This window comes from Diplotaxodon limnothrissa, linkage group LG23, assembly GCF_057381915.1.
Source record: "Diplotaxodon limnothrissa isolate DT_005_m linkage group LG23, D_limnothrissa_male_GT1.1, whole genome shotgun sequence".
In the NCBI taxonomy this organism is placed as follows: Eukaryota; Metazoa; Chordata; class Actinopteri; order Cichliformes; family Cichlidae; genus Diplotaxodon; species Diplotaxodon limnothrissa.
In genome coordinates, this window is record NC_140617.1 from 22,608,063 (window position 1) to 22,620,177 (window position 12,115).

Genomic DNA, 12,115 nt, shown 5'->3' on the forward strand with positions numbered 1-12,115 from the left:
GAATTCAGTGAATGAATCTAAACTTCATCAACTTAACTTCAAATTCATAACATCACCTTACTGAACGCTAACCAGCTTATCCTGCACTAGATTATTTTAATGCAACCTTTAACTAACACAGATAATCTAGCTTAGTTTGCTTTGCAGCATGCTTCACAATATGAAAAAAAATTATCAAATACCACTGAGCAGTCCGTACTTATAAATATAACCTCCTGTCTTCCTTATCTATTTCCATCATTTAGTGAAGTTAGCTCTTTCTTTTCTCTCCCTGTGAAATACAGTGTCTGGACCTTTGGCTAACAACACACTGTGACAAACTGTAGACACAAACAGTTTGTGTTTGCTGATGTTTACTGGTAGAAATGCTGCATTTGAAATTACCCCTCCTTTATAGCACTACCTAGATGCAGAAATAATGCAACCACAACTCATGGACACCTGCACTCGTCCTGGTGTTGCTCCAAATAAACCACAGGCCCGAACTTAAACCCCTCACTATGACGCATGCTCTGGTGATTACAAATTGGATTTCCTCTCATGTGTTATTGTTTAGCCTCAAATCGGTTTGATGTTTGAAGGCGCACAGTGACGTTCTGAAAATGTAAGGAATAGAAAGTACAGATATTTGTTTAAAAATGTAGGGAGTAAAGATAAAAAGTTATCTGAAAAAACAACAACAACTTGATTCAAGTACAGATACCTGAAAATTCTACTTAAGTAGTTTTGGCAAACACAAAAGATAGATGATAAACACATGGAAATTTGTGTAGAACATGAAAGCTCAGATAGTCTCCAGGTGCAAAAAGAGAAAGAATAATATCTTACTAGGAAAAAATAAGGTCAATAAAAAATTAAATACTGAAAAACAAAAATAATTATGTGAAATCCACATCTGTTGTGCTTTTGCATTTAAGTACTGCCTGCAAGGCAATTTTAACCAAGACATTGAATCCTTATTTCACCAGCATTAGCATGGATACTTGATCTTTTAAGCTACCTGCCTTCTATTGTTCAGTCACATCCACACTGCTTGTCGTGCATTTCGAAAGGGTCAATATTACATGCTAATTCACTAATGTAAACTATGTGATATTGACTTTAAATGTCTAATGTTTCATACATCTACAAAGATCTATTACTGGACATTTTAAAAATATAACTGGCTTAACTGTCTGGCTAATCCACTTTGTCTTCCCTTCTCTTACATAAATGTATTTTAGTGATTTTCTTTGCAGATGACAAAACTTTATATAAAAATATACAATTTATTCTCCTGACATTGTTTTGGTTATGTTAATTAATTAACTGAGTAATCTCATACAAAACTGAATACAATGTAGTTTTAACTATTTATACAGAAAAAGTAATGTGACCTGTATCAAGCTTTTCTAGTATGGCCATTTTTATAACAATATTTATTTATTTTTTTTACTTTTCAGACTTTGATCGTGTCCATTTCCTGTTATTCAATAAATCAATAAATCAATAATATTGATATAAGGGCCCTTATTATTTCAGATTGAGGTATTGAGGTAAAACATCATCCCAGAACTCCTCTGACTCACCTGCCGCCTGACCTTTGACCCCTAACCTTAGTTTGCTTCTAGTTGCTGATTTAGCACTTTGTCTTTTCACTTCAGCAGACCTTTTCTTTTTGACAACCTTCTCCTCTTCTTCTTCTTCATCTTCCTTCTCTTCCTCGTCTTCTTCTTCCTCACTCTGGTCCTCCTCATCTTCCGCTTCAGCCTCCTTTTCCTCACTTTCTTCCTCCTCTTCTCCTTCTTCTTCCTCCTCCTCATCCTCTGTCTCTTCCTCCTTTTCCTCACTTTCTTCTTCTTTTTTTTCTTCTGCCTCCTCTTCATCCTCTGTCTCTTCCTCCTTCTCCTCACTTTGTTCATCCTCTTCTTTTTCTTCTTCCTCCTCCTCATCCTCTGTCTCTTCCTCCTTTTCCTCACTTTGTTCCTCCGCCTCCTCTTCTTCCTCAATTTCACTGTTTTCCTCTTCACTACTCTCTTCTACTTCTTCAGCACTACTTTTTTCTTCCTCCTCTTTTTCATCTTCTCCTTCTTCGGTCTCCCTCTCTTCCTCACTTTCTTCTCTCTCTGAAGACCTCACAGACTCACTTTCAACCTCATCTTCTTCACCCTCACTCTCCAAACTCCCTTCTTCTTCCTCGTCCCCTTCTTCCAAGTCACTTTCAGTATCTCCACGTTTGCTCTCTGTTTCGTGACTTGACCCTTCCTCACTTTCCTCTTCCTCCGACTCCTCTTCTTCTACATCACCTCCGTTTCTGTCTTTCTCTTCAGTCTCTGTTTTGCTTTCACTTTCTGTTACTCCACTCTTTTCCTCCTCCTCTTCTTCATCTTCTACCACAACATTGCTCTCATCCTCCTCCTCATCTACATCGCTGTCTGACTTCTCTCCAGAGTGAAGAGTGTCACTCTCTTTTTCATCCTCAGTGTTCTCTGCCACTTTCTTAATAATGTGACTAACATCCTCCTCTTCCTCGCTTACTTTTGCATCTGTCTGCCCTTCTTCCTCTTCACCCTCTTCGTCATTATCCTCCTCTTCCTCTTTGATTGCGGCAGAGTCCATCTGCTGTTCACTTTGATCTGAGATTGTCCTCATTTCAGGACTTTCAGGTGCGGGTATGATGTTGATGCTGACAGCAGATCTGTGGCTAAAATTGGCAGCGTAAGATTCAGATTCCTCACTCAGTGATTTAGTCACACCCTCTTTAAGTACAGCACAACTGTTCTCAGAAAGGGATGTGGAGCTTAATCGTCTTCCAGCTTGGATCAAAGCTGCTCCTGCAGCGAGCGAAGCAGCTCCAACAAGCAGGCTGAGATCTGTTGACTTTTCCTGAACCTCTGACCCTTTTTTGATTTGAGCTTCTTTCATGTTTTTTTCATTCTTGTTTTTCTTAGACAAATCTGTTTTCTTCTCTTTAGATTTGGGGATTTTTTTCACCTCAGAAACCTGCTGAGAGCCCACTATGCTCTCTTCATCCAAAGTGTCACTCAGGTGAAAGCTTGCTGAGTCTGTATGACTGAGTTTACCTGGTGAACTGATTCCTGTGGGTTTGCTTTTAACCCTCACAGGCTTAGACTTCACTTTCTCAACTTTAGCAGATTTAGAGTTGAAATCTAAACTTTTCTTCATAGTTTCTGGACTTTGTTTTGAGTCTGCTGCCAGCTTCCTGTGAACCCCTATCACCTGGCTTTTACTGTGAACTTGCATTTGTTGCTCTTTGGATGCTGCCTTATTTATGTCCCTGATGCTTGTAGGTTTGTTTTTACTGGGCCTCTCCTGCAACTCCTCTACAGCCAAGATCAGATTCACCTTGTTCTGGTTGCTTTTCTGATGTCTCTGGGGGCTCTGCGGGCCCTGAGTACGAGTGCTACGACTCCTCAGGAGTTCAGTGGGTAACGCCCGGAGGGGAGAGGCAGCCTCACTCTTACAAGACAGCGAAGTGGAAGAGAAACTGCTCTGCTTTGAGAGCTTTCTCTGCTTTCTTTGACTCTGTTCTTTTATAGCCTTACCATTCTTACCCTTCCTCTATCCTCGGTGCAAGAAAGCAAGAAAAGGATGGAAAAAAGAGGCATGCATTAGAGAGGAAGAGACATGCAGAAACATCAAAGGACATAGCACACAAAGTAAGAGTTTGAGTTACCTTTTGAACTGGAGACAGTGTGAGGGTTTTATCACTGGGGTCTATCTTCATCACATGAGTCTGTCAGGAAGGAGCAGAGATGAAATCAGCAGCAAAATGTTATATTTGTCTTTTTTTCTGAGCAACATTTAAGATGATGTCATTGATCTCTTACCATGTTGAGGAAGTCTCTGGTTTCTCCAAGACCTCTCACGCTGTCAGTGTCTGTCAGACTTTCCACAACACTGTCTGTCTCCCCACCTGCCAGCTCTGAAAACAGGACAGCATTATCTTCAGCAGCAGCTTTCCAGATACAGGTAATATCACATAGTGACAAAGATGAACAAATACGTAAGATGTTTTTAAAAAAAATCAAGATTTTGAGAATCTGACCTCTTTATTTACAGATTTCAAATCTGCAGAAAACCCTGAGATCAAGAGAAACTCATTTAACTTTCAGGGAAAGGGCATGAACGACATGAACACCAATTGTCAAATGTCAAAAATACAGAGCTCACATTCTCATTTTTCCCAACTTCATCTTAGTGCTTCTAGGTCTTAGAAACATATACCGTACAGGTGTCTGTTTTCATAAAAATGAATAAGGGATCTTGAGGAAGCCAAAGGGATAGGATTTATCAGAGATGTGACTCAAGGAGACAAAAAAAAAAGACAACAACCTCCCCAAAGTCTAACAAAAATGCAAATAATATTGTCCAAAACTTTGATGTAACAGAAAGAGGATGAGGCAATGGCGGTGCAGATGAAGTAGGTACCCTGGTGGGTCGACTCCTCGTTCCTGTGCTGGTAAGTGCCATTGAGCACCTTTCCGTGGATCACCTCAGGCGGAGCCAGTCGTGGTGGTATGGTCTGGCTGGAGGCTGTCAGTGGCGGGAGGAGGTTACCTGGTGTCATGGCAGGCAGCGTGCGGAACATGGTGCCAAACTGGTCTGGAGATCGCTCCTGAATCAGAGGGTTTAGCCAATGAGCGATATTAACCCATGAACTTCTTTAGAAACGAACTGTTATCTGCAGATAAACTATAAAAAGTGTCACGTTCATTGTCCTCATACCCACCCTCTCCCTCCTGCGAACCCGGGCTGAGAGGCTCCTCTGCAGCGTAGATGAGTCAACTGTGTTACCCAGCAGTTCCACGTATGGTTTCTCCAGGAAATTTTCCGTCACATCGTCATCCTCCAGCGTGACCTCACCGGTTCCCCGGGCCCTCGGCCGAGCCAGCACCACCATGTGACATCCGCCGCACATCGCCTGGACACGTCAGCAACCAAATTAAAGTATTTGCATGCATGAAAGTCACCCAGAAATGCACAAAAATAGAAAATATATATGATTATAAATAAATAAATGTTTTTAAAATATAAAATGAATTTTATATTTTTATATATGTATGTATTTAGGATTTTTGTAATTAAAAAAATAATAACACATTTTAAAAATTGACACAAAACTGACACAAATATACATAATTTTTTAAATTATGTATTTAAAGAGTATAAAAGGTAAAAAAAAAAAGACAAATGGAATGGTTATTATATTGCACTTTCTACTCTGAGCACTCAAAGTGCTTTACAAAAAAATAAAAAAATTTTAAAAGGTAAAACTCATTTAAAATTTTCTATATTTTATGTTATATATGCAATTATGAATAAAAATTGAAAAACGAACATAATTTTTTTTTAATGTAAAAAGTGAAGACAAAAAATTAAAAAGATATAAGAAATGCGACAATAAAATTACATTGTCTTTAAACTTATGAAGTATCTCCAAGCCTAATTAAATAATTCCTATACATTATTTTAAGTTCTACTGCATGAACAAATGTAAACCTGTCTGTATGAAACACTTACTCCCTGAACATTATACTTCAGGAATCGCAGGCACAGCGTTGGTTTAAACTGGTTAGTGAAGTTTTCTTCCCCCAGACCAAGTTTTCCATGTCTGCCATCTCCAAACGTGTATAGCAACCCGTCTTCTAAAAAAAAAAAAAAAGATTAAAATTTCTGACATCAGATCCGTGAAGAACCTCTTCTGTTCAACTCTGTTGTCAATGAGAAGCTCGGCATTAATGAACCGAGCTGAGATTTACCTGTAATGACAGCGGTGTGGTTTTCTCCACAGGCCACCTGACAGGCTCGTCCCTTCTTGAAGTGCTCAACCAAACGCGGCACCCGGGACTCAAAGATGAATGTCCCATGGCCGAGCTGTCCGAACTGACCGAGGCCGAACGTGTACACACTTCCCTCTGAAAGAAACCAACACAATCAGAGGCGTTTGCAGCATGCTGCAGTATTTTATTCCCCTGTTTGAGAGCATTCTGTAACTTTTTAGTAAGATTGAAGGAAGGGGGAAACCAACTGAGAATATTATTCTCAGTTAGTTATTTAAAGGAAATAAATAAATAACATGTCTTATTTGCTGTCATCAGACATTTACCTGCGAGTGCCACTGTATGTCCACCCCCACAGGCCACCTGCGTCACTGGCTCCTTGATGCTCTTCACCAGCTGAGGCACTCGGTGCCCTGGAAGCTGGTGGGTGCCCAAACCCAGTTTTCCACTGTCCCGCTCGCCAAATGTGTACAGAGCGCCATCCACTTGGAAAACAAAAATAGGAAATACTCAGAGCTATCCACTGGTTTTAGGTCCAGAACGAATAGGGGAAACAAAATTCTGGTTAAACTTAAAAAAACTTTTTAAAAAAGTGTCACTTGATTTTAAAATATGTTAAATTCTATAATAATATTTATATGCAAAAATCAAAACACCTAAATTTAAATGAACAATGGAGTTTTGATTTTTTAAATTATAAAATAATATGGTGAATGAAAATCTATGGAAATAAGATACTTTTGCCAATTAACTTGCATTAAAAAAAACTTTTATTGTTCTGATTTTTACATTAGTATAAATACACACGTGTGAGAATTATTCTTTTATATTTTAGCCACTGTCACCCATGTTCCTTATGCTATCTGTAACCATGTGCGATTTGCAGGCTCACTGCAAAGTGATGAATGGTTATTTGGGACCTATCTCTACTCACCTGTCACTAAAGCTGAATGGTAGTACCCGCAGGAGACCCAGCTGATTGGTCGGCCTACACTGACTTCCTGGGGTGATGACACCTGACTCTCCTTACCCAAACCAATCTGACCCTCTGTGTTATCACCCCACATAAAGAGTTTACCACTCGCTGGAAAAGAAATAAATAAAGAGATTACGTTTATTTTGGGAACACATTTATCTGTTAACGACACTTTGTTCTCTCTTCTACACTTCAGTTTTAAACTTGCAACATTTTCTAAAACATAAGGAATCTTTTTACTTCAATTTTGTTAACCAAATTTTTCATTTGATAACAGAATAACTATCATTTAATTACAAATGAATTTCATGAAATTATCTTTTTTTTTTTTTTTTAGATGCTGCCGAAAATACAGAATATACAGATGAAATACAAATTTAAACAAAATACAAAAAATATAAAAACATGAATGTTTAAAAAAATAATTTTAAATCAATAATGTTTTTAGATATTTTTTTACTTTAAATCTAATTTATGAGCAAAGTCTAAAAAATAAAATCGAACATCCAGTAGTACAATATGTATGATATATGTATATATTTAATTTTAATTTCATTTAATCTTCAATATATATTTATATAATTAAATTCCAAGGTAAAAAAAACATACATTAAAAATTTTAATGTTTTTAATCTCATTACACTAACAAAAAATAGCAAAAATATAATTTACAATTAAATAAAGTAAGATAAAATACATATACAATGAATAAAACAATACAAAAACTGCATATCTTAGTGTAGATGTAGGCACAATTATGAAATATACATCAAAAATGATCAAAAACCTTAAAATGAAAATTAACTAACATTTAATTTGCATTTATTATATGACTTCCCTTAATGTTTACTGGCAGTTAAGCTCTGATTAGCTGTGATCAGAGCTAACAGCTGAATTACAGTGTTGTGTGGATCTTACCGGTGAGAGCTGCTGAGGTGTTCGAACCCGCAGCAAGCATCTTGATTGGTCCTTGTGAATCAAAAAAATCAAGTCTCTTGAAGGAAGTCCTCTCATCACAGTCTCCAAGCCCCAGCTGACCCTCGCTGTTCCCACCTGAGGCATACACCTTCCCTTGGGCTACAGACACACATCAACACAAGCGTGTTTAATATTCATCAGCACTTGAAAGAAAACAGCTGTGAACACTAAACACTGACCTGTGCAGATAAGCGTGTGGTTTCTCCCGCAAGCCACCAGTTGAACTTTCTCAGACTTCAGGGCTGAAACATCACAAAGAAATTTAAAACTATGGGAACGGTAATCTGGAGAGCGCAGCTTACCTCATCATCTTTTGATAAATTTAGAAAAGATTCATGAAGAAAAACAAAGTGTTCTCAGTACAATTCAATGCAAAATACAATAATTCCAAACTGTTATAAAATTTATTAAAGACTTGTGGTCATTTTTAATATTATATAGAACTTTTCCAACATAGACATTGCATAAATTTTGAGGCCCAGCTCCCTCCATCTACTAATGACCAAAAAACTAAAATCACCAGAAAATAGAATTAATCAGACTTGAGTTTAATTTCTAGGATTATTTATTACATTTAGATTTTCTGTATTGAACAACTATTTCCAGTAAGAATGATCCTTTCTTTTTAAAGTAATTTTCAGATTAAATTCACACTTAAACAAACCTCATACAGGACACATCCTTTTCTCTGTATCTGAGGAGTGGCACTTACTGTTTCTCAGCTAATGTCCCTCCAGATTTAAGCAGATTATTAGCCCTCTAGACTGAGATTATATTTACAACAAAGTCACACTTTATTTGAAGGCTTTGTCTCCTCCTCTTCAGGGACTCCCTCCTCACTGCCTGTTTAAACTGGCTGAAAGCAGCTTTCAGTGGCACTACTCATCCTCTATAACTTTTTTTTTAGAACTGAAACAGTGAGAAGGTGCCATAAAGACCAACCTTTGACACAGGTGGGTTTGTTGACAGTCACTTTGGAGCCAAGGCCGAGCTGGCCCCAGTTGTTGCTACCAAACAGGAAGAGCTTCCCATTTTCTGTGAAGACACAGAGAAAATCTCCTGAAAGGGACTCTGTGATGTTTCAGCAGGATTCATTTTAAAGTGACACGGGGCTGGATTCAGTTACAGTCACAAAACAAAATAATAAAAAAAGATAAGAGAAAAAAGCTGAAAATCTAATTTGGATAATAAAGAAAGCTTTTCCTCAAATTAAGTAATTGTACGTAATTGTAAAAATCCCCTCCAAAAGATAACCATGAAATTAAACTAAAATTTAAATTGAAGAAATGTATTGAAATTTTGACTTACTTGACTGATACAATATATATTTTTTGTAAACATGTAGATACAAACAAAAGTAAAGAGTAAAAATAATTTTGTATTTTAAAAATGACAGTAGGTTAATATTGTAAAGCACAACATTAAAAAATAATCCAAATCTTAAAATGGAGGTTAATGTATTTATCTTTTTTTTTTTTTTAATAAATCTAATTTTTGTACATCTAAACAAAACCGAGAAAACATATCAGTTCTGATATGTTAGAGCAGACATATTTTAAGAGGACAGCGCAAGTGAAACTAAATCAAAACAGTATTTCCAGCTTTCACGTTTGTCAGCAGTGTACAAACACGTAAATGAGTATTACCTGGAACATAGGAGGGGCTCTCACCTGTTATTAAGGCGGTGTGCTCATCGCCGCACGCTATTCTGAGTGGGATGTCATTTTTAAGCCAAAATTTACTTGGAATGTTGTCAGCGAACTTGCTCTTTCCAAAAGTGAAAACTGCCCCCGATTCTGTAAGAAGAGACCAAAAAAACCAATCACCAACTTGGATTAATTTTCAAGTTTAACCACACCAAATGTGATGTTTCAGCCCTTTATATAAAAGATGGATGGATGGAGCCACCTTGATGTCAGTCTAGTGTTAGTGAAACCTCAAGCTGAGTAATTTTTTTTTCCCATCCAGACGTAATTTGCTGTGGAACGATCTGACTGTGACACCAAAGGACACAGCGTGCTCATATGATTTCAACTTGTCAGTCAAAATTAAGGTCCTAACTTGCTTCATCCTCCTTTCTGATTCTGATAATGACCATAATTTACCAAATTAAGTAAGCATTGGAGCTCAGAGAATTCATCAGAAAAGTGTTTACTGAGGTAAGAAATCAAGGGAGGAGCAGGTTCATTTTCTCATAGACTCCTTTATAAGGAAGCTTTGATTTATAACTACAAGCATTACCGCCTAGATGGCCATTAAAAAGAAAGGAGGTTTGATGCACTCTACGTCTTGACTTCAATTTTCAGATCCTGAACATGTCCACACGTGTCCACGTGTGGACAGTCTATAGAGGCTTGTGTCCTCCACTAAAAAACAGAAACTGCTTTTGCTATGCATAATTCAAATTTTGAGGTTAGTATTTGAAAATTTTTAATTAATGACTCAAAATTGTGTTTTTCATACCTGACTCGAAATTTCAAGTTATTAAGCTAACATTTTGAGACAATCTTCTCATTTCAGTTCTCTTCTCATAGTAACTTACAGTATATATTTTTGTTTACGTGGTTTATGGCTATGTGCATACTTGTTGCTTGCATCTTGGATATTTTAAAGTTTTGCATAATCCCAACAAATAAACCAAAACTAAGACACTAAACTAACTCAAAATGTTTATTTAGTAGTTTTTACCATTTAACTAGCATCATTTTGGTTACATTTTTTTCACATTAATTAAAAATTAGCCAAAGAGTCAAGTTAACCCAATGTGAAGTCTTCAAATGTCTTGTCTTCTCAAACAAGAAGTCTACGCCAAAATATGTATTCAGGAATAACATATTTTTCCACTTGGAAAAGATCTAGTCTGCATAAAAAAGAAGAGGAGGAAAACGTTCAAATTTGAGTGCTGCAGATCTGAATACTTGGCATTATTTGTTACTGAAAAAAAATGACATAAACGTTTTTAAAGGGTTACAGATTTTGTAAAAATGTTCTTTGGATGGGGTCATTTATTACTTACTTACTTTATTCCTTCATCAAAGAAAACAGAGTAAAAGAAACACAATAATACAAAAAGGGGGGAGAAAACAAAATGTATTTTGTATCAAAATATAAAAAATTATGCATTGTTTGCTATTGCTTTATTGCTTTAGTGTTATTATAGACACGGATATGCATAAGAAGCACTTTCATGAAATTAAAACAATCTATGTCAGTGCGCCCCAGGGCAGCTGTGGCTACAATGTAGCTTGCCATCGCCAGTGTGTGAATGTGTGTGTGAATGGGTGAATGACTGAATGTAGTGTGAAGCGCTTTGGGGTCCTTAGGGACTAGAAAAGCGCTATACAAATGCAGGCCATTTACCATTTACCATAGTAAGACCGTTTTTATTTTTACCTCTCCTTTTACTGTTTGAGCGTAAATGCAACTGACTACAAAAAAAAAACACCTTTGACATGTGGTAGAGTTGAACATTGGCATCGACAATAAAATATGAAAATATCAGGACAGGGGAAAAAAGATACTTGATAATTAATCACTATCAAAGTGATTCAAAGTGAGGAATGATGAGGAAAAAATTCATAAAAACTATTTGACCTTAATAGCTAAAGCACTCGTGTAGAGTAAAACAGAATAACGGGAGGAGAAATGCAATATCATGAGGTTAACTTTCCGTTAGCCTGAAGCTAGCCGAAGGTGAACATTACAGTTAAAGAATATTTTACAATACAAACGGTTCTCTGAGAGCCAGAAGAGGCGACAATGACTGATATTTACCCGGAATGTCATCTTCAGCTTCGCCTGCCATCTCTGCGGTACTTTAATCCGCTTTGATCCGCGCCTGTGGGCGTGTTGGTACCCTTCTGTTATTTTCGACTCGAACAACCCGGAAGTAAACAAAACTTCTCCTAGGCTACGAAGGAACACACGTGACTCTTAAAGAAACAGAGCCATTTCATGTGTCTCATTATTTATAGCAGGGGTCTCAAATAGGGTTGCCAACTCCCTGAAAAATAAATAAGGGACACCTCGTGGCCAGGACCGGGCGACCCAGTTGTCTTCACCCTTCCCAGTGTGGTGAATTTTCTAGCTCTTTTTTTGTGTGTGAAATTATTTTTTTAACCATTTGACTTGAAGTTGATTTAAGTAGATGCATATTCTATTCTTTGTGATATCAACACATGTGAAACAAATGATCATTTAGCTATTTATTTTTAGCTCAAAATGACAACATTAACACAGTAAAACAGGTCTCTTTCTTAAACAGAAGCCTGTCATGCTTAACTTTTGAGAATATAAGTAAATCTTTCTTTAAAAGAACTCTGTCCTGCTTAACTTAAAATAATAGAAAACAATAGAAAGAAAAATATTCTTGTAACAG

General features: G+C 36.9%; 1 protein-coding gene across 1 annotated transcript; it reads right to left on the reverse strand.

Annotated features, from left to right (window-relative positions):
- Positions 1-1,512: 1,512 nt before the first annotated feature.
- On the reverse strand, positions 1,513-11,589 carry rpgrb (retinitis pigmentosa GTPase regulator b). Its single transcript, XM_085347635.1, has 14 exons — positions 11,512-11,589; positions 9,408-9,533; positions 8,680-8,772; positions 7,917-7,979; positions 7,678-7,836; positions 6,718-6,867; positions 6,110-6,268; positions 5,763-5,918; positions 5,524-5,648; positions 4,733-4,924; positions 4,432-4,618; positions 3,831-3,925; positions 3,677-3,736; positions 1,513-3,561 (listed from the first exon to the last, which is right to left on the reverse strand). Exons 1-14 carry the CDS (start codon positions 11,540-11,542, stop codon positions 1,513-1,515), a joined length of 3,645 nt encoding a protein of 1,214 aa, XP_085203761.1. The 5' UTR covers positions 11,543-11,589.
- Positions 11,590-12,115: the final 526 nt, after the last annotated feature.

Bases quoted from the DNA above. Each gene is read 5' to 3' on its own strand.
- rpgrb (XM_085347635.1), bottom strand. From the start codon at position 11,542: ATGGCAGGCGAAGCTGAAGATGACATTCCGG. The intron at 9,534-11,511 runs GTAAATATCAGT...CTCTTCTTACAG, and splicing joins AGCTGAAGATGACATTCCGG to AATCGGGGGCAGTTTTCACT. The intron at 8,773-9,407 runs GTGAGAGCCCCT...GTGTCTTCACAG, and splicing joins GCACACCGCCTTAATAACAG to AAAATGGGAAGCTCTTCCTG.